The following is a 26,476-nucleotide window of genomic DNA, read 5'->3' on the forward strand; positions in this document are numbered from 1 at the left end:
AACCTGCTTCTGCCTTCCGTTCAGCTATTCAAGATCATAACAACTTGCCGAGTCTTGCTTCTCACTTCTTTTTACCAATTATTTTGCATTTGTTACCAACCCTCCTTTCGGAGGAAACAGTTTCTCTTTTAACTCTTTCAAAACTCTTCCTAATTTTGAACTCCTTGATTAAATCTCCCCATAGCTGGTGTTCTGAGGAGAACAATGCTAGCCTCTCGAGTCTCTCCAGATACTGAAAACCTCTCTGGGCAGCATGGTGTCGCAATGGTTAGCACTGTTTCCTCGCAACACCAAGAACCCGGCTTGGGTCACTGTCTGTGGGGAGATTGTACATTCTCCCCGTGTCTGCGTGGGTTTCCTCCGGGTGCTCCGGTTTCCTCCCACAGTCCGAAAGATGTGCTGGTTAGGCTCATTGGCCGTGCTAAATTCTCTCTCAGTGTACCCGAACAGGCACTGGAGTGTGGCGACTAGGGGATTTTCACAGTAACTTTATTGCAGTGTTAATGTAAGCCTTACTTGTGACACTAACAAATAAAACTTTACAAACTTTAAAAACTCTCATCCCCGGTACTGATTCTGGTAAATCTCCATCACATCCTCTATGAGGCCTCGACATCTTTGCTGAAGTTTGATGCCTAAAATTGAATGTGTTTCTCTAGTTGAGGACTAGTTTGCAATTGTACAGGGGAGTGTTGTGGACTGGGGGCAGCGATTGAACAGAGGTGGTGATCAGGGGTGGGGGGTGAGGTGTGCCATGATCAGGTGGGGGTGTGCAGTCGGAGCAGGGTGAGAGTGTGATGTCTGGGTAGGGGAGTGGGTGAGGGTGGGGGAGTGGGATATCATGCAGTGCATTAACTATGTACTCTTGTAAACAGTTAATGCACTAGGAGGTCGGCGCATGTGCAATGGTGCCTTCTAGCAGTCAGCAGCCAGCTTCCCGGTGTGAATAGACTCCATCCACTCCCCCTACTGACGAGAATCACACTTTGCCTCATTTTATTTCTTGAAGTGGCATAAGATCGTGTCTGAGAGCGATTCTGTCCCGTTCTCACGCTTGTTTGGCACTTAGATTTTTTTGTAAGATCAACCCCCCCCCCCCCCCCCCACCGCCCCCGGGTTTTCAACAGCCTTTTTAACAACTTTAATAAACTTGCTCTGCCATCTTCATCAAGAAATCTGTCACAATTCTAAAATGGGTACATAAAGCAGAAATTACTCAGTAAATTAGCAGCAACAGGAAGCAAAATACCAGTGCCAGCAGCAACCTGAATTTGAATAAAATTAAATAGAGAGTACTTTTTGACTCCACCAGTTGGCATTTACAGAGCACTTCAATAAAACATCCCAACATGTTTCACATTGGCGAGAATCCCAGACACTGAGCAGTGAAGCAAGAGAAATTAAGGGCAGCAACCTATTTTTAAAAAAAATTCATTCGTGGGACATGGGCGTCGCTGGCTGGGCCAGCATTTATTGCCTATCCCTAGTTGCCCTTGGAGGGCAGTTGAGAGTCAACCACATTGCTGTGGCTCTGGAGTCACATGTAGACCAGACCAGGTAAGGACGGCAGATTTCCTTCCCTAAAGGTCATTAACGAAGCAGATGGGTTTATCCGACAATCGACAATGGTTTCATGGTCATCAGTAGATTCTTAATTCCAGATTTTTTAATTTAATTCAAATTCCACCATCTGCCGTGGTGGGATTCCAACCCAGAACATTAGCTGAGTTTCTGGATTAATAATGTCGTGATTAATATCACGAGGCCATCGCCTCCATCAAGATCAGAGGGGTAGATTTTGAAAAAGCTTTTGGAAGAGGGGAGAGAGCAAGAGAGATTATCAGACAGGGAGAGTGTTCCAAAGTGATGGCAAGTTGGCTAAAAGCTGTGCTGTCAAAAGTGGAGTCTTCAGGCCACAAAATATAGTTTAAGAAGATATTCCTGTTAATTTGCACATATCTCAAAGCTGCAGATAATAACAGAACTTGATGCTGTAAATGAGAATTTATCCACCAAAAGGGCAGCCGCACTAAGAAGAGGCTGTCTTAAATCTCCAGGCACTCAATTAAAACTGGACAAATCTGTGCATCAGAAATAAATGCAAATAGAACCAAGGAGACTTTGCTCTGTGATCTAGATTGCTCAGACTTGAGGGATGAAAATGGACCACAGGCTGTAATCTTGCAAACTCCTGCACAAAATGAAGCTTTATTTTTTAAGTTAAAGTTTACCATTAAGGTTTTACATGCACGCTAAGCCCAGAAGTACCGCAATCGCTCCGAAATTGAGGCCTGCAGTCAAAATATAATCTGTTGAGTCAAAACAGCAAGTGCACATAAACAGACTAGAATTTCTCTTTATCAGATTTATTGATCAGATTAAATACAAGCTGACAAAGAAACTAACTCAATTGATTTAATTTAAATAGAGCCATTGATCCTTATCGCGGAATCTTTGGAACAGGAGTCCCGAGGATTTCAATGCCTCTTTGTTACAACAAGTTCAGGGCTGGCAGATATCTTAAACCTTCATTGTATTCATCGTGGATTTTTAAAAAAAATTTTGAAACTTACACAAAACATACACGGATGTAAGTTCAAGGTAAGTATTTAACAAGCACTACAAATACAGCTTCAACCACAACTGGTTGCACGAACACAGAAGTAAAGGGAGCCATTATGGTCCTTGCCCAATAAAAACTTTAGACCGAATGTACCTTGAACAGTTAAGTTGACCAATCAACTTGAAATTTATTCACCTCCGCTGTATCTTTCAACTATATTTTTGGAACAAATGTACTTTTAATTCAAGCAGTACTTTTCGGGAAAGGTTTCATTGTCACAGCTGCAGAGCACAGACCATGAGAGTTTTGCCAGTCTCTCCTGGAAAGATATACAAAGAACAAAGAAAGGTACAGCAGGGAAACAGGCCCTTCGGCCCTCCAAGCCTGCGCCGATCATGATGCCTGCCTAAACTAAAACCGTATGCACTTACAGAGTCCGTATCCTTCCATTCCCATCCTATTCATGTATTCGTCTAGTTGCCCCTTAAATGCCGCTATCGTACCCGCTCCCACCACCTCCCCCGGGCAGCGCGTTCCGGACATTCACCACCCTCTGTGTAAAAAAACTTGCCTCGCACATCTCCTCTAAACTTTTCCCCACGCACCTTAAACCCATGTCCCCGAGTACTTGACCTTTCTACCCTAGGAAAGAGCATCTGACTATCCACTCTGTCCATGCCACTCATAATCTTGTAAACCTCTATCAGGTCACCCCTCAACCTCCGTTGTTCCAGTGAGAACAAACTGAGTTTACCCAACCTCTCCTCATAGCTAATACCCTCCAGACCAGGCAACATCCTGGTAAACCTTTTCCATACCCTCTCCAAAGCATCCACATCCATATATACCGGAGTAGCCCGCCACGAGAATCGGAGCGGGTGACGGGGCGGACCATGGAAAGGTCCATTGACCTCGGGCAGGATTTTACGGCTTTGGGGTGAGCGAGGCCGTATTGTCTTTAAAAGAAAAGTCCAGATGGCTGCCAGGGATGTGGGTGATCACTGCTCTGGCTGCCCTTGAACAGATGGTTTGAACCAACTGGCACGCCAGGCCTTTTCAGAGGGAGCTTAAGAGTCCACCACTTGGTCTGGGATGCTAGAGATCAGATACAGGTCTATAAAATAATGAGGGGCACAGATCAGCTAGATAGTCAACAGCTTTTCCCAAAGGTAGGGGAGTCTAAAACTAGAGGTCATAGGTTTAAGGTGAGAGGGAAGAGATTCAAAAGTGTCCAGAGGGGCAATTCTTTCACACAGAGGGTGGTGAGTGTCTGGAACAAGCTGCCAGAGGTATTAGTAGAGCGGGTACAATTCTGTCTTTTAAAAAGCATTTAGACAGTTACATGGGTACGATGGGTATAGAGGGATATGGGTGAAACGCAGGCAATTGGGAATAGCTTAGCGGTAAAAACTAGGTGGCATGGACAAGTTGGGCCGAAGGGCCTGTTTCCATGCTGTAAACCTCTATGACTCTGTGACATAGGCTGTCAATTTCCATTCCTTGAAGGATGCAGTGAACCAGTTGGGCTTTTTGGCTCTTTCACAACTTTCATGCCTATTTTCCCGGTGCTAGTCCACAAGTCAGCAGATTTATTGAATTCAATTCAATTCCGTCATTAGTCTTTCTGGGGGGATCTGATTTGATCAGCTCTGCGTTGCCAGTCCAGCAACCTAACCACTAAACAGCATCCATCTTTGTAAGATGGTCAAACATCATTGAGGATTATTTGATACGCATATCTACTGATGAGGCCTCGAAAGTTCACAAGTAAAATTACTATGTCAACAAGGAGAACAATTTGGAAGGGATATACTTTAATACCCCGTCCAAAACAAAGCAGTTTAACTGTTATTTAATTACTCCAAAGGTTTGCCCAGATATTTGATGCAATGTGATTCTTAACTATGGTCGCACAACTGCTGGTCACCCATTCAGTTTGTCACCTGGTGGGATAATCTTCATCTGTGAGCATGCGGTGACCATCAGCAGGCTACTTAGTCATGGAGGGATAATCTTCCACCCACATCAAGTTTAAAGTTTATTTATTAGTGTCACAAATAGGCTTACATTAACACTGCAATGAAGTTACTGTGAAAATCCCCTAGTCGCCACACTCCGGCGCCTGTTCGGGTAACACTGAGGGAGAATTTAGCACGGCCAATGTATCTAATCAGCATGTCTTTCAGATTGTGGGAGGAAACCGGAGCACCCGGAGGAAACCCCCGCAGACACGGGGAGAAGGTGCAGACTCTGCACAGACAGTGACCCAAGGCCAGAATCGAACCCGGGTCCCTGGAGCTGTGAGGCAGCAGCGCCAACCACTGTGCCACCGTGCCATCCGACATGCACACTGGTCAGCAGCATAACAATAAAGGGCTTGGACCCTGGCCATTTATTTCCCCCTGCCAGACTGAGCAGTGATGAGGCGAATCGTAGCATTGTAACTGCTTCATAGCTGAGATCGGATAATTTGTCACGGGCTGATTGAATAGGGACATGGACAATAGCAGACAGGTAAAGCACTCTCTGGTTCATCCCGTCTGTCCCACGCAATTGTGACACCTTGCGTAACCCAATAACTCCAACTGAAACCATGTGGTCTCCAGGGAGAGGCAGTGAACCAGATACAATACTCTGTAAGCTGAAGGGAAAATGTTTGAATTCTGTTTGAAAATATTTCAATGCATGTGCGGTGCATTTAGGGGCACTGGGAGGTATGATGAAGCATCGGCATTGTTGTGTCCTGACATGTTGCAGTACAGGTTGGGTTTCTCCTCAGCGTCCTGCTTTAAAACAAATGGCCAGATAATAATTGAAAATTAATAAGGCTCAGCAGTGCCGCTATATGAACTCTGCAATCTGTTTGAATGTGACACGGACATTAAGAATGGACAAGGTAAAGTGAATCATTAAGCTGTGTGGTGGTTAGATTCTCTCGGCTCTATTATGTAACATAGTATGTCTGCCGGGCTTTACGCGATCATGTCTATTGCTTCCCCGCTATGGGTTTAAGGGGTTCATCACTCGCCCCATGAAAAGCAGCGACTGGGTGTGATGCTCAAAGATGAGGAACAGGAATGGACGGTCAGCCATAAACTTGGCCTGTGAAGAAAGAGGCATGAACCCAGAGAGGGAGATGGCAGCAACTTCACTGCCTTCCTCATCCACCTTCAGCGCGACGTGTTGCTTCGCCTGTGGGGAGAAAAGGGGCAACGTTGTGAATATAACATGTGAACAATGGCGAAGTCAGCAAATATTCACAACTCGCTGGATAACTCAGTTGGTGCACACCACTGACCAATGAGGAACAGAGTTGAATGGATCAGGGGGGGTCCCACGTTAGTGAATTAACCCTCCTGAATTAACGGATCTCAGCTGGATGATGTGGAGATGCCGGCGTTGGACTGGGGTGGGGTGGGCCGGGAATCGAACCCGGCTCCCTGGCGTTGTGAGGCAGCAGTGCTATCCACTGTGTCGCCGTGCCGCCCACGGAACCCTATTGGTAGGATTCGTGCCATTATTTAAATATTCACAGAATGTGAGCACCGCTGCCTAGGCCAGCTTTTTTTTACCTATCCTTAAGTGCGCTGGAAAAGGTATTGGTGAACCGCCTTCTTAAATCTCTGCAATCTGTCATGTCTATTCTGATCCAAGTGAGAAGCCTGCAAAAGGTCTAGAGTCACATATAAGCCATCAAGGTAAGGTCGCTAGGTCTCCCTCTCTAAACAGCATCAGTGGGCCAGATGGGTTTTTGCAGCAAGTCAGTAGTCTCATGGCTATACCGATACCAGCTTTTTATTTTGATATACTTAATTAACTTCATTTGAATTCTCCAGTTTCTGTGGTTGGCTAGGAACTCACGTGCCTGGTTCATTTGTCCACTATCTTAAACACTCTGCTACAGTACTTAATACCTGAGATAATAAATCATTTCCTCTACCCGGTGGAATTTTCACAGCCTGAGCATGAGGTGAAAGCATGACTAAAATACTCACCGAACTAACATATAGGTTTCTCTGTTCACAGATACCGGACAAATCTGCTTCATTGTGGAAGAGATCCGTCACACCCAGATCTTCAAACGTTTCAATTAAGTCATACTTGCCATGGAGAGTGAACTTTGGAATGTAGACCTCTCTTGTCCTGTGAAAGAGCAGTCATTAGGTCACTGAGACATCAAACATTCAAACCAGAAGTCATGCTTTTAGTTCAAATATTTCACTTAAAGAGAAAGGTATGAGATAAGATTTTCCTTTGTTCCTGGACCCTCAGCCACATAAGATTAAAGAACAAAGAACAGCACAGCACAGGAACAGGCCCTTTGGCCCATGAAGCCTGCGCTGATTATGATGCCTGCCTATACTAAAACCGTACGCACTTACGGAGTCCGTATCCTTCATGGATTTGTCTAGTTGCCCCTTAAATGCCACTATCATACCTGCTCCCACCCCCTCCCCGGGCAGCGCGTTCCAGACATTCACCACCCTCTGTGTAAAAAACTTGCCTCGCACATCTCCTCTAAACTTTTCCCCACGCACCTTAAACCTATGTCCCCTAGCACTTGACTTTTCTATCCTAGGAAAGAGCTTCAGACTGTCCACTCTGTCCATGCCACTCATAATCTTGTAAACCTCTGTCAGGTCATCCCTGAACCTCCGTCATTCCATCTTATTGTACATTTAAAATCTTATTTTTAGTTGCTCTGTTGATCTCTTTTCTTCATTGTCAGTCTTCCTTGCCTCCTTCCCCACTCTGAAGATACTAACTCCTTACTTACTGGGGATAAAACTCTGAAAGCATCAGGCTCCTTCTTGAACCATTGCAGAGGGTGTCAATATCTTGGCAATGAGTGAGGTGGCCTACATATCAACCAAACACAATTCATAACATAATAACTGGAGCACCCGGAGGAAACCCACACAGACACGGGGAGAACGTGAAAACTCCACACATACAGTCACCCAAGCCGGGAATCGAACCCGGGTCCTGGCACTGTGAGGCAGCAGTGCTAACCACTGTGCCACCCATATACATAGAGGCATTGATAAGATCTGCGGGAACCTCCTTCTGTGGCGGCACGGTGGCACAGAGATTAGCACTCATGGTGCCAGGGTTCAATTCTGGCCTCAGGTCACTGTCTGTGTGCAGTTTGCACATTCTCCCTGTTTCTGCTTGGGTTTCCTCCAGGTGCTCCTGTTTCCTCCCACAGTCGAAAGATGTGTGGGTTAGTTGGATTGGCCATGCAAAATTGACCCTAGTGTCATAGAACATAGAACATAGAACATTACAGCGCAGAACAGGCCCTTCGGCCCACGATGTTGCACCGACCAGTTAAAAAAAAAACTGTGACCCTCCAACCTAAACCAATTTCTTTTCGTCCATGAACCTATCTACGGATCTCTTAAACGCCCCCAAACTAGGCGCATTTACTACTGATGCTGGCAGGGCATTCCAATCCCTCACCACCCTCTGGGTAAAGAACCTACCCCTGACATCGGTTCTATAACTACCCCCCCTCAATTTAAAGCCATGGCCCCTCGTGCTGGATTTCTCCATCAGAGGAAAAAGGCTATCACTATCCACCCTATCTAAACCTCTAATCATCTTATATGTTTCAATAAGATCCCCTCTTAGCCGCCGCCTTTCCAGCGAAAACAATCCCAAATCCCTCAGCCTCTCCTCATAGGATCTCCCCTCCATACCAGGCAACATCCTGGTAAACCTCCTCTGCACCCTCTCCAAAGCCTCCACATCCTTCCTGTAATGTGGGGACCAGAACTGCACACAGTACTCCAAGTGCGGCCGCACCAGAGTTGTGTACAGTTGCAACATAACGCTACGACTCCTAAATTCAATCCCCCTACCAATAAACGCCAAGACACCATATGCCTTCTTAACAACCTTATCTACTTGATTCCCAACTTTCAGGGATCTATGCACACATACACCTAGATCCCTCTGCTCCTCCACACTATTCAAAGTCCTCCCGTTAGCCCTATACTCAACACATCTGTTATTCCTACCAAAGTGAATTACCTCACACTTCTCCGCATTAAACTCCATCCGCCACCTCTCGGCCCAACTTTGCAACCTGTCTAAGTCTTCCTGCAAACTACGACACCCTTCCTCACTGTCTACCACACCACCGACTTTGGTGTCATCAGCAAATTTGCTAATCCACCCAACTATACCCTCATCCAGATCATTAATAAATATTACAAACAGCAGTGGCCCCAAAACGGATCCCTGAGGTGTCAGGGGGATTAGCAGCATAAATGTATGGGGTTACGGGAATAGGGCCTGGGTCGGATTGTGGTTGGTGCAGACGGGCCAAATGGCCTCCTTTTGCACTGTAGGGATTCTATGATTCTAAGGTTGCCGAACTGGTGTCTCAGCCAGGGGTTGTTAATGATATGCTAATTATATTGCTAAGATACGTTCTTATGGGCGGCACGGTAGCACAGCGGTTAGCCCTGCTGCTTCACAGCTCCAGGGTCCCGGGTTCGATTCCCGGCTCGGGTCACTGTCTGTGTGTAGTTTGCACATTCTCCTCGTGTCTGCGTGGGTTTCCTCCGGGTGCTCCGGTTTCCTCCCACAGTCCAAAGATGTGCGGGTTAGGTTGATTGGCCAGGTTAAAAAATTGCCCCTTAGAGTCCTGGGATGTGTAGGTTAGAGGGATTAGCGGGTAAAATATGTGGGGGTAGGGCCTGGGTGGGATTGTGGTCGGTGCAGACTCGATGGGCCGAATGGCCTCCTTCTGCACTGTAGGGTTTCTATGATTTCTATGATACACTGGTTAAGGGCATTGTTTAAGTCAGTACTTAGAGCACTTATAAAGAGAGACTGACTGCAGAAGTCAGAGTGCTTCATCAGCCCCAGTTTTAATTTAATTAGATAAGTTCCTTTAAAGTTTTGCCTTTTGTTACAGTACCGCTTTAAAGGGCTGACACTTGTTTAGTTTGCTTATTTTGGAGTTTAAAATGATATAAAGAAAGACTGCTGGGACAGTAGGGTGGTAGGAACTGGCTTAGGACGGATATAATGAGGTGAGCAGATTACAGTAAGAAGTTTAACAACACCAGGTTAAAGTCCAACAGGTTTATTTGGTAGCAAAAGCCACACAAGCTTTCGAAGCTCTAAGCCCCTTCTTCAGCACTCACCTGAAGAAGGGGCTTAGAGCTTCGAAAGCTTGTGTGGCTTTTGCTACCAAATAAACCTGTTGGACTTTAACCTGGTGTTGTTAAACTTCTTACTGTGTTTACCCCAGTCCAACGCCGGCATCTCCACATCGTGAGCAGATTACACAGGGACCTCTAATGATAAGCGGTATTAAAAAGCCTTGGGTTAGTTACATATTGTGTGTTAATATCGCACAATCTATGTGTGTCTGGCAAGTTGACATGATGCGTGTGGGTGTAAAGAAATGGTTTGCCTTTATCTTTTGTGCACTGGCTTGCTTCTAATTTTCAGCCCACGTGGCTGGCGAGCAACAACGCAAAAGATAATGAGGGCCAAAGATGGAAGTCTCCCGCTGTCGGTACACAGGTTCTCCATCAGCAAGTGCTCAGCTCTGCCTCCTCCTGGTCACACACAAAAATTGGATCCCCTGCAGCCCCATACTAATGCTTCAGAGGAACTCAGAGAAGGTTTTACCCTCCTCCCCCCCAGGCATGCAAAGTGTGCAGTCTCACAAGCATATAGACATTCCCGAGTGCTCACGAACCAAGCTCCCGGCTATGGGCGAATAACTCCACCATCGGGCGGCACGGTGGCAAGCACTGCTGCCTCACAGCGCCAGGGATCCGGGTTCAATTCCGGCCTTGAGTCACTGTCTGTGTGGAGTACTCCCCGTGTCTGCGTGGGTTTCCTCCGGGTGCTCCGGTTTCCTCCCACAGTCCAAAGATGTGTAAGTTAGGTGGATTGGCCGTGCTAAATTGACCCTAGTGTCAATTAGCCGGGTAAATACATGGGGTTAAGGGGATAGGGCCTGGGTGGGATTGTGGTCAGTGCAGACTTGAAGGGCTGAATGGTCTCCTTCTGCAATGTAGGGGTTCTATGATTCTACAATCTTGTGGATATCTCAAGAGAATTGAAGGCGAAGGCAGTAAGCCCTGACAAAAAAAAATTTGGAGTGGAGTCCAAAGGTGGTTAAATATGTCACCTTTCCGGCAACTCGTATAACCAAACTGGAGTCAAAAGTAAAGTTTTACATTCCTTTAGACTGAACCGGGGAGGTCGAGAGGAGGTCCCTGATGCTTGAGGGTCACCATTACGCTCTGGGGAAGGCACTCCAGTTTTGCTGCAGTGTGTTAACACAAGACAGCAGATGGACTCACCATCGAGTAGATCAGCACTTTGCAAATTTTTGTTTTACAAGGCAGGAGGCTGCCACGGTTAATGTTTCCATGTGTTGTTTATTAGAAATCTGGGGCCTTCGCGGTGGGCACAGAATCCCATACACAGTATTTTAAATTGTGCCACTTAGTGAAACACATCTTTTAAAAAGGGATGTGGCTGGTAAGGGCAGGCATTTATTGCAAAGCCTCAGTTGCCCTCAGGGGTCGGTAGTGGCCTTCAACCAAGAACTCCTGCAGACCTTGTGGTGAGGGTGCTCCCACAATAACGCTGGGGAAATCAGAGAATCGCACAGCGCAGAAGAGGCCCTTCAGCCCATCGGGTCTGCACTGACACACGAGAAACACCTGATCTCCCACCTAATCCCATCTACCTGCACTTGGCCCATAGCCCTGAATGCTATCATGTGCCAAGTGCTCACCCAGATACTTGTTGAAGGATGTGAGGCAACCTGCTTCCACCACCCTCCCAGGCAGCGCATTCCAGACCCTCACCACCCTCTGGGTAAAAAGGTTTTTCCTCTCACCCCCCCTAAACCTCCTGCCCCTCACCTTGTATCTATGTCCCCTCGTGACTGACCCTTCAACTAAGGGGAACAGCTGCTCCTTATCCACTCTGTCCATGTCCCTCATAATCTTGTACACCTCGATCAGGTCGCCCCTCAGTCTTCTCTGCTCCAACAAAAACAACCCAAGTCTACCCAACCACTCTTCATAACTTAAATGCTCCATCCCAGGCAGCATCCTGGTGAATCTCCTCTGCACCTCCTCCAGTGCAACCACATCCCTCCTATAACATGGCGACCAGAACTACACACAGTACTCCAGCTGTGGCAAAATGTTGACCCAGGAGCGATGAAGGTCAGAGATACATGTCCAAGCGTGTCCTGGACATGATTGACCTAGTCTTTAGGCTCCATCGACAAAACCTCCACATCACAGCTATTCTCTTCCTGAGTTTGAACGTGGATGGGAGGTACCACTGAAGCGACCTTGGTAAATTGCTGTTGTAAATTGCAGCAGCAGTGCTTGTCATAGAGGTTTACAGCAGGGAAACAGGCCCTTCGGCCCAACTTGTCCATGCTGCCATTTTTTTTAAACCACTAAGCTAGTCCCAATTCCCCGCGTTTGGCCCATATCCATCTATACCCATCTTATCCACGTAACTATTTATGGAGGCTTGTGCATCCAGTAACAGAGGTGACTAGCAAATGAGGTAGTCTCTAAGTTTATAACTTTGCAGACTTTTAATAAACAAATTTCAATATATCAACCAATCCAAAACCATTGCCTAATGTCTCAATCTTTTGATGTCAATAGTATATCTGAATTCACGAGTTTTATTGTCCAATTTGCACTGGGAATCAGATGTGTCCAATAAATGAATCAGCGCTGAAGGGTAAATTTAAAACCAGGAGGTTCAAACATGCTATTTCCAGGCTCCTAACGCTACTTTTTTTTGTATTTTCCTTTCCAGTATTTAATTTTAATGAGCTGGTGCCTGCATTTCAGTTTCTTGACAGAGACTAGTTGGTGAGTAATCCAGTCTTTGATCTCGTAGGAGGCGATTTCATAGCAGAATTCAGCTATAAATAAAATAAAAAGAGAAAGACTGGCATTTTCGTGGCATCTTACCATGTCTCTCAAAAATATCTCAAAGCGCTTCACGTCATGGGTCGCTCTGACGTGTTGTCACCATTATGTAGGCAAACTCATCCCTTGACAAGTCTATCAGCCTCTGGTGACTCCTTCACTGAGAAGCAATTATTACATATTTAACAATTCCATTTGCTTTTAGTTTCCTGAGGAATAAAATACCCATACGAAAGGATTGCTGCACCAATATTGTAATGGAAAAATTCCTTATCTTACTGTTTGTATTCCCTGAGGACGCTGAATGTCCCGTCAGCACTCTCCCAAGAAACCAATTTCTCAATGAACATTAATGTCCATCAAAGGTTCAAATATGTGGAGTTTAGGGACTACCTTTAGGCTGGGGATCGCGCGAAGCAGTCCAGTTCTGAACTATTAAGCTCTGCAGCCTGACAGAAGGTGTCAGGAAATGGTATTAGGGACTTCATACAGCATGCTTGCCTTCATTGGACGGGGCATTGAGTATGAAAGTTGACAAATTATGTTACAGTTGTATAAAACGTTGACCGCATTTGGAATACTGCATCCAATTCTGGTCACCACACTACCAGAAGGATGTGGAGACTTTGGAGAGAGTGCAGAAAAGGTTTATTAGGATGTTGCCTGGTATGGAGGGTATTCGCTATGAGGAGAGATTGAATAAACTGGGATTGTTCTCCCTGGAAAGACGGAGGCTGAGGGGGTGACCTGATAGAAGTTTATAAAATTAAAAGGGGTATGGATAGGGTGAATAGTTGGAAGTTTTTTCCCAGGGCAGAAATGACAATTACAAGGGGGCACAAGTTCAAGATAAGGGGGGAAAAGGTTCAGTGGAGATGTGCGGGGGGAGGTTTTTTTACACAGAGGGTGGTGGGGGCCTGGAATGCACTGCCAAATGAGGTGGTTGAGGCAGACACGTTAGTAACATTTGAGACTTATCTGGATGGATACATGAACAGACGGGGAAGAGAGGGATACAGGCGGTTGGTCTAGATAGGATAACGTGATTGGCGCAGGCTTAGAAGGCCGAAGGGCCTGTTCTGTACGCTTCTTTGTTCTTTGTTCAGTTGTACAGAGACCAGAGAAGCCGGAGTTGGTCTGCTCAGAGCAGAGAAGGTTATGGGGAGGTTCATTCGAGGTGTTTGAACCCGTGCAGAATTTTGACAGAGTAATTAAGGATAAACTGCTTCCAATGGCAGAAAGGTCAGTAACCTGAAGACAAGGTTTAGAGATAATTGCCTTTGTCGGACGGGGTATCGAGTATAAAAGTTGACAAATTATGTTACAGTTATATAAAACGTTGGCCACATTTGGAATACTGTGTCCAATTCTGGTCACCACACTACCAGAAGGATGTGGAGGCTTTGGAGAGAGTGCAGAAAAGGTTTACCAGGATGTTGCCTGGTATGGAGGGTATTGGCTGTGAGGAGAGATTGAATAAACTGGGATTGTTCTCCCTGGAAAGACGGAGGCTGAGGGGCGACCTAATAGAAGTTCATAAAATTATAAGGAGTATAGATAGGGTGAACAGTTGGTGAACCAGAGGTGAATGAGGAGAACGTTTTTTTAAGGCAATCGCTTGTAAGAACGTTTAAAGTTTATTTTTATTAGTGTCACAAGTAGGCTTACATTAACACTGCAATGAACGAACTGCCTGAAAACTGATTCTATAATAATTTAGATGTGGAGTTGCCGGCATTGGACTGGGGTGGGCACAGTAAGGAGTCTCACAACACCAGGTTAAAGTCCACCAGGTTAAAGTCGGAGTGCTGCTCCTTCCTCACCTTAACAGCACGGTGGCACAGTGGGTTAGCACTGCTGTCTCACAGCGCCAGGGAACCGGGTTCGATTCCCGGCTTGAGTTACTGTCTGTGTGGAGTTTACACATTCTCCTCGTGTCTGTGTGGGTTTCCTCCGGGTGCTCCGGTTTCCTCCCACAGTCCAAAGATGTGCGGGTTAGGTGGATTGGCCATGCTAAATTGTCCCTTAGTGTCAGGGGGACTATCTAGGGTAAATGCATGGGGATAGAGCCTGGGTGGGATTGTGGTCAGTGCAGACTCGATGGGCCGAATGGCGTCCTTCTGCACTGTAGGATTCCATGATTAACCTGGTGTTGTGAGACTTCTTACTGTACAATAACTTACCAAGAGAATTGATTAAATATCTGAAGGGGAAACTTTGACAGGGCTATGGAGAAAGGGTCGGGTAAAGGGATATGTTTCAAAGATCCAACATGGCCACAATGGGCTGAATAGCCTCCTCTCACTGCACCATTCTTTGATTCAATGAGAGTGCCAGAAGTTTGCTATGAAACGGTCAGAGTTTTATTGTGACAGAACATTCGCAGCAGTCCCTAATTCACTGTGGTCTCCATAAACCTTGCCACAACTTGCTGCAAGGACACTCTAGTTAATAGGGTCAGATTTTAATCCCTTTTTAATGGCAGTCATGAGAAAGCAGAGGCCCCGAGTGCAAAACATTGATATTATGTTTTTTTTTCATATGGAGTTTAAGACAGGCCAGAATATTGAGAATGCGAAAAGTGTCTTCAGGCCACTACTTTATTGAAATAATTCTTTGTCTTCTACTTTGGGAACTAATGTGGAGGTGTAATATGACCAGACCATTTAGATTAACCAGTTTCCTGCTGTGATGTACACGTGTTAATAGCTTTTGCAATTCCCTTATGTTTTTGATATGTTAATGCATGCAAGCTTTCAGACTTATTATCTGTGCTCTGCTAGCAGATCAGTGGAGGAGAACAACATTATTTGATCTTGACGGTGTCAAAAAAGTGATAGGCCGGGAATTTGTGGATCACTCTTAACTGATGTAAAGGTAGATTTGAGTAATAGAATGCCTACTCTGAAAGCAAAAGAGACAATGCTGGAAAATTTCAGCAGGTCTGGAACTACAAAGGGTTGTGAATGTAGCCCAATCCATCACGCAAACCAGCCTCCCATCCATTGACTCTGTCTACACTTCCCGCTGCGTCTGCAGAGCAGCCAGCATAATTAAGGACCCCACGCACTCCGGATATTCTCTCTTTCACCTTCTTCTTTCGGGAAAGAGATACAAAAGTCTGAGGTCACGCTCCAACCGACTCAAGAACAGCTTCTTCCCTGCTGCTGTCAGACGTTTGAATGGACCTACCTTGCGTTAAGTTGATCTTTCTCTACACCCTAGCTAACACTACATTCTGCACTCTCGTGTTTCCTTCTCTATGAACGGTATGTTTTGGCTGTATAGCGCGTAAGAAACAATAATTTTCACTGTATGTTAATCCATGTGACAATAACAAATCAAATCAAACCAAATCAAATCAGCATCTGTAATGAGAAAAAAGAGCTGACGTTTTGAGTCCTTTGTTGAAGCTTTGACAAAGGGTCATCTGGACTCGAAACGTCAGCTCTTTTCTCTCCTTACAGATGCTGCCAGACCTGCTGAGATTTTCCAGCATTTTCTCTTTTGGTTTCAGATTCCAGCATCCGCAGTAATTTGGGTGAAAGTGGGTGAAAGGCCTGGCTTGATCTACACACTGCTTCCTGGTAAACAGGAGAACCGGAGAACCTATTTCCGAAGCTGTGATTATTCTAAAGAATGCTCGGCAAAGCTTGCCCTTTGATATTTACTTATTTCACTCCGGAGAATGCTTTTAGCCCCTTGACTAATTCATTGGGATGTCGTCACGTTTCAGGGCTGTTCATCCTCAGAAAGGGTTTGGAAATTTAGCGACGTTTAATTTATCTGTAAAGTGCATTCTCAAAGTTTGTGTAAAGGACACCCGGCCAAAGGGTGATTCATGTGGTTTGTGTCACAACAGTCAATTTGTTAGCTTGTTCAGATTTTCATAAAACATGCAGTTCACACTCACTGTGTTGGAAAGTTCCTGCATCCCTGTGGGGAAAGATAAGAACGGAGTGAGTGTTTTTCCTGTAACGGGACCTTAGCCAATCAGTCAGGCAGTCAAAAAAAGGCAGGCAAGTAGCTCCAAGTAAAATGGCCCAGCAACGTGAGAAAGGTGTAGTGTGTTATTTGTTTCATTTTGCCCAAGCCAAGTTGTATTGGTCGAAGTAAATAAATCTGAGTATTGCTGAAAAAAGAGACATGCTGTCAAAGTTTTTCATCTTGCACTCATCAGGACAGATTGGCAAGAATACCAAGAGCAAAGGGAACAACAAATTATACTGCACAAGAAGAGAGCGCAGTACTGAGGGAGTGCAGCATATTGGGTGAGCTGCGTTCTTTCAACCTTCCAACACCACAAAAATAAATCATCCAATCACTTAATTTGCTGACTCTTGATTGGTAGAAGTGTTCTCCATGGCAACGCCTCTGCCAATTAGCAATTTCAAAATGGCAGACAGGCTTCCATGTCGGTTCGTCTTCCATCGTTTTGGAGACTGGCGTGATGACATTGTATTGCTAACCTGGCGTTATCACGTCTTATTTAACAATCACCTAGGGAGCGGCCTTTTCGATTATGCCGTCGTAAAATCTCGCCCCACATTTCATTCTCTATCATTCACAGGTAAAGAATAGCTGCTCAAGAGAGGTACAAGAGGGCTGTCACTCCCCACAGAGGTGACGGAGGGCTGGCAGATTGACTCAGTAATCGTACTCCAGCCACTGACTTGGAAAGAACACATTCCATTTCAGGATTAGAGCACCCAATCTGGACTAACACCTCAGTGCAGTGCAGTACTGAGGGAATGCAGCATATTGGTTGAGATGAGATATTAAACGGATGTCCTGGCTGTGGGGAGTTCTTCCAGAGTGCGGTCAACACCACAATAACAAATCATCCAATCACTTCATTTGCTGTCGCTTGATCATAGAATCCCTAGAGTGCAGAAGGATGTAATCCGTCCCATCGCACCTACACTGACAACAATCCCACCCAGGCTCTATCCCCTAACCCCACGTATTTACCCCGCAAATCCCCCTGACACTGAGGGGCAATTTAGCATGGCCAATCCACCTAACCCGCACATCTTTGGACTGTGGGAGGAAACCGGAGCACCCGGACGAAATCTACGCAGACACGGGGAGAACATGCAGACTCCACACAGACAGTGACCGGAGCCGGGAATCGAACCCGGGTCCCTGGCACTGTGAGGCAGTAGTGCTAACCGCTGTGCCCGCCCTTGAACCACATGTTTGTTTACAAAGCAACTGTGACCACCGTTCATTGGCTATGGATCATTTTGAGGTATCCTGAGATCGTGGGAGGTGTTATATAAATGCACACTCATTCTTTATGCCTCCACGTCATTTGCTGCCTTGGAGGACGGGAGATTTTGTAAAGAAGCACAGGACAACTTTGCAAGTCAATCTCAGGACTGACATTAATAGCGAAAGTGGTTTTTTAAAAAATAGTTCAGGGAAATGAGCGAAAGAATGAAATTGTCCGTAAACATAAGATGAATTATCTCTCTATTGCTCATCCCTCTTTATAAAAAATGGTTAATAAGATACCTGCTCCTCGCAGCATGATGTTATCCTATTGCGCAAGCCCTACATCAGTATCTGCACCATTTTAAAGTAGGTTGTAAATGTTAATTGGGTTTTAAATTTCAATTGACTACTCTAAATTTTAAATGTTAAAATTATAAATTTTTTATGGATTTCCCCACGGGGACCAGCTACCAACTACCTTGCTTTTGAACAGTCGGCTTGCGTGGAATTCATTTGTTCTTTCCTTCACTTTTCTCACATCCTATCCTGAAGATGGTGCCTTGTAGGAATTCATTGTCATGGCAACGCGGAAGTAGGCCCGATGTGCAAATCAATCCGTGTTGCTGTTTACCCACCGTGGGAGCAAATAGTTCTAATCGCAGTTACCCATCCCGTTCCCCCGTTCCCATGTCCTGTCAACCCCTTTTCCCTTTCATTCACCTACCCAAACTCGTGGGCGGCACGGCAGCACAGTGGTTAGCACTGCTGCCTCACAGCAAGAAGTCTCACAACATCAGGTTAAAGTCCAATAGGTTTATTTGGTAGCAAAAGCCACTAGCTTTCGGAGCGCTTGCTGCTCAGGTAAGTGGGAGTTCTGTTCACAAACAGGCCTCACAGCGCCAGGGACCCTTATGGTCTTATGGACCCGGGTTCAATTCCGGCCTCGGGAGATTGTCTGTGTGGGGCACAAGAAGAAGAAAAGAACAGAGCAGCACAGGGACAGGCCCTTCAAGCCTGCACCAATCATGTTGTCCTTTCTATTCAACCGCCTGTATCCCTCTATTCCCCGTCTGTTCATGAATCCATCCAGATAAGTTTCAAATGTTGCTAACGTGTCTGCCTCAACCACCTCACTTGGCAGTGCATTCCAGGCCCCCACCACCCTCTGTGTAAAAAACTTCCCCCGCACATCTCCATTGAACCTTTCCCCCCTTATGTTGAATTGTCATTTCTGCCCTGGGAAAAAGCTTCCAACTGTTCACCCTATCCATACCCCTCATAATTTTATAAACTTCTATCAGGTCGGCCCTCAGCCTCCGTCTTTCCAGGGAGAACAATCCCAGTTTATTCAATCTCTCCTCATAGCCAATGCCCTCCATACCAGGCAACATCCCGGTAAACCTTTTCTGTACTCCCTCCAAAGCCTCCACGGTTTGCAATTCTCCCCGTGTCAGCGTGGATTTCCTCTGGGTGCTCCGGCTTTCTTCCACAGTCCAAAGGTGTACAGTTTAGGTGGATTGGCCATGCTAAATTGCCCCTTATTGTCCCAAGATGTGTAAATTAGGGGCATTGGCCGGGTAAATGTGTGGGGTTACGGGCCACCTCCCACTGCTATGAAATCCCGCCCACTGAATAAAACATTTAGTTCAGATACCGTGCAGAGTTCTGAAGAGAGATAAGACAGAATTTACTAACTGGAGATGGATATTCACATTGGCAGAGTCGAGAGGGAGCATGTGGAAGGGAAGAATGCCAGTTACTAAGGATTGGAATTTCAGACAAGTGGCTAAGGTTGGCTGCAAAATGGTCCCAATTCTGGGCACGGTATTTCTCTGCTCCTGCTCTGCCAATGGGCCACCAGAACTTCCCAAACAACTCCTTTAACTTCTGTAAGGAGAGAAAAGAGCTGACGTTTCGAGTGAGGGTCATCTGGACTCGAAACGTCAGCTCTTTTCTCTCCTTACAGATGCTGCCAGACCTGCTGAGATTTTCCAGCATTTTCTCTTTTGGTTTCAGATTCCACTTAATGACCCAGTTTCTCCACCCTTCCATCATCTTTATCCTTACGGGGGCCCAGTAGTCCCAACTGGGATTCCCGATGGCCCGTTGATTCGGCCCATTCACCCTGGCGAGATTGGATTCCCGCCCAGAGATGGTGAGACCCTGATCAGAACTCAATGGTGTCCATTTCAATCCCATTAGCGAGATTAAAGCGGAATGTCGCAGCCTCCAGTTGCTCCTGTTCCCCCCACCCCAACCACACCCCCCACCCCACATCCCCCCACCCCACATCCCCCCGGCCAGAAGTCTCGCGGGAGCCAATCTCTACTGCTCCTGAAAAGCGGGAACCAGACACCATGGATTCCAAGGGAGAGCAGGGAGTTAGGCACCAGTTTTAACTTACAACCATGGTGCCCATGGGCTATGCGGCTGATGCCAGGCAGCAGAGGACAGGTCCCTCAAAGGATTGGGGGGGGGCCTCAGGCTGGGGGGGAGGGGTTGACCTCGGGGGTCTCGCCTGGGATGGAGCTTGCGTGACTGGCCATCTCCATTTAGCCCTGAAAAACCTCAGCACGTGAACTTCAAGCAGCTTTCGGTTTGACCTCGAGACTCATCCCTGTGGCTTTGAGTTGCTTTGAGGCTTTAAAGGAGGAGGGGGAGATGATGGCCCAGTGGTATTATCGCCAGACTATTAATCCAGAGACTCGGCTAATGCTCTGGGGACCCGGGTTCGAATCCTGCCACGGCAGGTGGTGGAATTTGAATTCAATAAAAAATATCGGGAATTAAGAATCTACTAATGATCATGAAACCATTGTCAATTGTCGGAAAAACCCATCTGGTTCACTAATGTCCTTTAGGGAAGGAAATCTGCCATCCTTACCCCGGTCTGGCCTACATGTGACTCCAGAGCCACAGCAATGTGGTTGACTCTCAATTGCCCTCGGGCAACCAGGGATGGGCCACAAATGCTGGCCAGCCAGCGACGCCCATGTCATATGATTGAATAAATAAATAAAAAAGGAGGCTTTAAAGACCCTGACCCCTGGGTGGTCAGGGACATGCCTGCACAGTTCCCAGGCACTGTCCCCTAGCACACTAGCATTGCCAACCAGGCAGTGAAAGCTTGGCACTGCCAGGTTCGAAATATTAAGCTGCAAGTGGACACTACCAGGTTGTCAATGTTAGGGTGTGAGAGGGCAGTGTCAGGTTGGCTCTGCCAAGGAGAAGGGTGGGGGGTGGGTTGCTGGGTTTTGGCAACCCCATAGCAGAACATGTCTCACTTGGTGGGGGGGAAGTAATGCCATTGAGGATGGGGTGGTGGTGTTTGGGTCACCCTGATGCCCACGTCATGTTGGGGGTGGGGGAGGGAGGGGTGACCCAAGCATTTAGTGGTGGGGGGGGGGAAGGTTGCCCTTGTGTGTTGAAGGATTGGGGGTCTTCCCCTTGTTTGTGGAGGGTCGCCATGAGTGTTGCGGGGGTGGGGATAAGAACAAAGAACAGTACAGCACAGGAATAGGCCCTTCGGCCCTCCAAGCCTGCGCCGATCACATTGTCCTATCAAGACCAACCGCTTATATCCCTCTATTCCCCGTTTGTTCATGTGCCTATCAAGATAAGTCTTAAATGTCGTTGTAACTGCCTCAACCACCTCACTTGGCAGCGCATTCCAGGCCCCCACCACCCTCTGTGTAAAAAACTTTCCCCCGCACATCTCAACCGAACCTTATCTTGAACTTGTGCCCCATGTAATTGTCATTTCTGCCCCGGGAAAAAGCTTCCAACTGTTCACCCTATCCATACCCCTCATAATTTTATTAACTTCTATCAGGTCGCCCCTCAGCCTCTGTCTTTCCAGGGAGAACAATCCCAGTTTATTCAATCTCTCCTCATAGCTAAAACCTCCCATACCAGGCAACATCCCAGTAAACCTTTTCTGCACTCTCTCCAAAGCCTCCATGTCCTTCTGGTAGTGTGGTGACCAGAATTGGACACAATATTGGCCTAACCAACGTTTTATACAACTGTAACGTAGATACAGGTCGGGGGTGGGGGGGAAGGTGGGGCGGGGGTGACCTGTCACTGTTCTTTGAGATCAGGGTTCCCTTTAAAAATGGTCTCTGAGGAGCAGCACCAGTCAGCGTGTTTAGATGCTGCCCCTCTCCACACCAGACCAAAGCTCACCCCTCTCCAAATAAAATTAGCACTGCCAGGGTGGGTGAGAAATGTACCGATATTCCCATGGGTAGCAGCCCTGTTTTTTTCTGGAGAATCTTGCCCTGTGTCTCTCGCTAAGACAAGCTTACTATAAATTTTCAGTGCACAGCATCAAAGCTCCAGTGTCATTGAGAGATGGCGGGGATTGGAAAGCTGACAGGAACATGGTTCAAACTGCCTCTTAAAGGTCAGGAGCGAGGTGTACGGGGCTGCATTTCGCTGCTGCTGTTAACTGGAGAATGTTGGCACTCACAGGCTTAGGGGTTCCAATCTTGCAGCTGTCATAAGCGAAAATCCTTTCACTGCTGGGATCTGGCTTCTAAACAAACTCGGGCTGATGAAATGCGAGTCCCTTGTCGAAAGCTGTAAGGTGCCTAAGTGCAGGAATTTGTTCAATTCCTGGTGCTGTGACTCAAAACTGATTGTGGTTGGCAATTTCACTCAGGGGAAAGAAAAATAGCTTGTGCAATCGTTTGAGAAGTATAACCTCGCAGAAACACACGCAGACAGACAGGCACACAAATATCCCAAGTTCTCTTGTCAGGGGCAACACGGTGGCACAGTGGGTTAGCACTGCTGCTTCATAGTGCCAGGGAGCCGGGTTCAATTCCAGCCTTGGGCGACTGTCTGTGTGGAGTTTGCATGTTCTCCCCGTGTCTGCGTGGGTTTCCTCCGGGTGCTCCGGTTTCCTCCCACAGTCCAAAGACGTGCAGGTTAGATGGATTGGCCATGCTAAATTGCCCCGTAGTGGCCCAAGGTGTGTACATTGCCCCGTAGTGGCCCAAGGTGTGTACATTAGGGGGATTAGCAGAGAAAAATCAGCCATGATTGAATGGCGGCGCAGACTCAATGGGCCGAGTGGCCTAATTCTGCTCCTATATCTCATGGTCTTATGGGTTACATGAGGTAGGGCCTGAGTAAGATGCTCCATCGCAGAGTCAGTGCAAACCCGATAGGCCAAATGGCCTCCTTCTGCACTGTAGGGATTCTATGATTAACTAGCTTAATAATGTATTCAAGAGGCGGCTGGATATAGCACTTGGGGCGAATGGGATCAATGGTTATGGGGAGAAAGCAGGATTAGGCTATTGAGTTGGACGATCAGCCATGATTGTGATGAACGGCGGAGCAGGCTCGAAGGGCCAAATGGCCTCCTCCTGCTCCTATCTTCTATGTTTCTATGTAGTTCCTTTCAGGGAACAGATAAGTGATGAGATCATTTGAGAGAGAGTGTGGTTTAAATGCACCCTTCATGCTGCCCCGCTACCTGTTGGTCATGTCCTTGAGCCAGTTGTCAACCATTTCCCAGCTGAGTTCTCTCTCAATGTGCTTCAAGCCGAAGGTTCTGTAGGGGACCACGAGCAGCATACTGGCGTTGGCGCTGTACGGGAGGCTGATGACGTCGCACTGGTGGGTGTGGTCCGTGGTGGCCAGCATGGTGGCTCTGACATACATCATGGGCACCCTCACCGCTGCCCCCTTGCCGGTGTGGAAATGGTGCATGGCCGTCTTGCTTTTAATAAATTTATGTTCCCACGCTCCTGCAAACAGAATGGATTTTCAGAGTAATAACGAAGTGCTGTACCACTGCACCGTGAGCTAAGATTGATGTCAGCGACAAAGATGATAACACTGTGGAAAATGATTGCATTAGTTACTGTGATGATCCAAATAATAGCTGAGATGTCTCCCAGCGCATGCATTCAAAACAAACAACAGGAACCCACAAGAATTATTGAAGTGTTTTGTGATACAAAATCCCTTCCAGACTGTTCCCGCCATCAGAATTATCCCTGATTGCTTACAGCAACCTCCTTGGGTTTTTTTTTCAAGTGATAAGGAAGGGCTATGTGGAAAGAGGGGCAACAGGGGAGTGTAAATAATGAGATAGCTTTATCAAAGATCTGGCTTGGGCATGGTGGACTCAATGGCCTCTTTCTTTGATCTATGAGTCTAATTTTTCCCGCATGATTTTCCACTCCTCTCCTGTAAGCCTACAATATTCGCGGGGCATAACAGATTCCCCAGTTGCCTGATCCTCTTCTCGCCCATCTTCAAGCCACTTTGTGGGCGGCACGGTGGCACAGTGGTTAGCACTGCTGCCTCACAGCGGCAGGGACCAGGGTTCGATTCCGGCCTTGGCTGACCGTCTGTGTGGAGTTTGCAAGTTATCCCCGTGTCTACGTGGGTTTCCTCCGGGTGCTCCCACACTCCAAAGATGTGCAGGTTAGGTGGATTGACCATGCTAACTTGCCCCTTGGTGTCCCAAAATGTATAGGTTAGGGGAATTAGCAGGGTAAATATGTGGGGGTTATGGGGATCAGATGCCAGGAATACTGTGGCGAGTAACTCACCTCCTGACTCCCCAGAACCTATCCACCATCTGCAAGGCACAAGTCAGGAGTGTGATGGAATACTCCCCACTTGTCTGGATGGGTGCAGTTCGAACAACACTCAAGAAGCTCGACACCATCCAGGACAAAGCAGCCCCGCTTGATTGGCACCACATCTACAAACATCCACTCCTTCCACCACCGACGCTCAGTAGCAGCAGTGTGTACTATCTACAAGATGCACTGCAGCAATTCACCAAAGATCCTTAGACAGCACCTTCCAAACCCACAACCACTTCCATCTAGAGAGACAAGGGCAGCAGATACATGGGAACATCTGCAAGTTCCCCTCCAAGCCACTCTCCATCCTGACTATCGCCGTTCCTTCACAATCGCTGGGTCAAAATCCTGGAATTCCCTCCCTAACGGCATTGTGGGTCAACCCACAGCACATGGACTGCAGCGATTCAAGAAGGCAGCTCACCACCACCTTCTCAAGGGGCAACTAGGGATGGGCAATAAATGCTGGCCAGCCAGCGACGCCCATGTCCCACGAATGAATAAAAAAAAATAAGGCCTGGGTGGGATGCTCTGTCAAAGAGTCGGTGCAGACTCGATGGGCCGAATGGCCTCCTGCTGCAGTATAGGAATTCTATGATTAAGCGTCACTATAGCAATCAAATGTAGGAATTCTAGCTGACCACTTCATAGTTGAATAGGCAATTACTGTCTCAGTAAAATTAGCTGAACACGGAATTTGGCATTGAACTTGGAGGAAGGGGAAGGGGGAGAGGGTGGGGCTGGAGATACCAGCCTCTGCCCAGGCGCTCATTCGGTCTGTACCTCCGAGTCAGAGTCCGTGGGCTCAAATTTCACACCAGAGACTTGAGCACAAACATGGACTGACACTCCAATGTCTACACTTCCCGCTGCCTCGGCAAAGCAGCCAGCATAATCAAGGACCCCACGCACCCCGGACATTCACTCTTCCACCTTCTTCCTTCGGGAAAAAGATACAAAAGTCTGAGGACACGTACCAACCGACTCAAGAACAGCTTCTTCCCTGCTGCCATCAGACTTTTGAATGGACCTACCTTGCATTAAGTTGATCTTTGTCTACACTCTAGCTATGACTGTAACACTACATTCTGCACTCCCTCCTTTCCTTGGAATCATAGAATCTCGACAGTACAGAAGGAGGCCATTCGGCCCATCAAGTCTGCACCAACCACAATCCCACCCCAGGCCCTATTCTCGTAACCCCACATATTTGCCCTGCTGATCAGGTCCTGGAGTGTGGCAACTAGGGGAATTTCACAGTAGCTTCATTGCAGTGTTAATGTAAGCCTTACTTGTGACTAATAAATAAACTTAACTTAATCCCCCTAACACTACATGTCCAATCCACCTAACCCGCACATCTTTGGACTGCGGGAGGAAACTGGAGCACCCGGAGGAAGCCCACGCAGACAACGTGCAGACTCCACGCAGATCGTGACGCGAGGCTGGAATTGAACCCGGGTCCTTGGCGTTGTGAGGCAGCAGTGCTAACCACTGTGCCACCCAGTTCCTTCTCTATGAATGGTATGCTTTGTCTGTCTAGTGTGCAAGAAACAATATTTTTCACTGTGTACCAATACGTGACAATAATAAATCAAATCAAAAGCAAATCAATTTCAAGGAGAACATCTCCCAGCTCTTGAGATCAGCATTGATCTCTCAAGCAACATCACAAAAAAGATCTTGGTCATAATTACATTGTTATTTGTGAGAGTTTGCCGTGTGCCAATTGGATGTGGCGATTCCTACATTACAACAGGGACTACACTACAAAAAGGACATCACAGGCTGCAAAGAACTTTGGGACACGGTAGCACAGTGGTTGTGGGTGGCACGGTGGCACAGTGGTTAGCACTGCTGCTTCACAGCTCCATGGGACCTGGGTTCGATTCCCGGCTCGGGTCACTGTCTGTGTGGAGTTTGCACATTCTCCTCGTGTCTGCGTGGGTTTCCTCCGGGTGCTCCGGTTTCCTCCCACAGTCCAAAGGTGTGTGGGTTAGATTGATTGGCCATGCTAAAATTGCCCCTTAGTGTCCTGGGATGCGTAGGTTAGAGGGATTAGTGGGTAAAATATGTAGGGATATGGGGGTAGGGCCTGGGTGGGATTGTGGTCGGTGCAGACTCGATGGGCCGAATGG

General features: G+C 47.1%; 1 protein-coding gene across 1 annotated transcript in view; it reads right to left on the minus strand.

Moving 5' to 3' along the window:
• Nucleotides 1–2,362: 2,362 nt before the first annotated feature.
• Nucleotides 2,363–26,476, minus strand: part of LOC144501225 (heparin cofactor 2-like) — a 34,149-nt gene continuing 10,035 nt past the window's right edge. Inside the window, exons 2-4 of the mRNA XM_078224674.1 lie at nt 23,213–23,486; nt 6,559–6,706; nt 2,363–5,755 (exon numbers count right to left, since the gene is read on the minus strand). Coding sequence (XP_078080800.1) covers nt 5,564–5,755; nt 6,559–6,706; nt 23,213–23,486 — 614 coding nt within the window. The 3' untranslated portion in view covers nt 2,363–5,563. The remainder of the gene's footprint in view (nt 5,756–6,558; nt 6,707–23,212; nt 23,487–26,476) is intronic.

Source organism: Mustelus asterias, chromosome 12 (assembly GCF_964213995.1).
Source record: "Mustelus asterias chromosome 12, sMusAst1.hap1.1, whole genome shotgun sequence".
NCBI classification, from domain to species: Eukaryota; Metazoa; Chordata; class Chondrichthyes; order Carcharhiniformes; family Triakidae; genus Mustelus; species Mustelus asterias.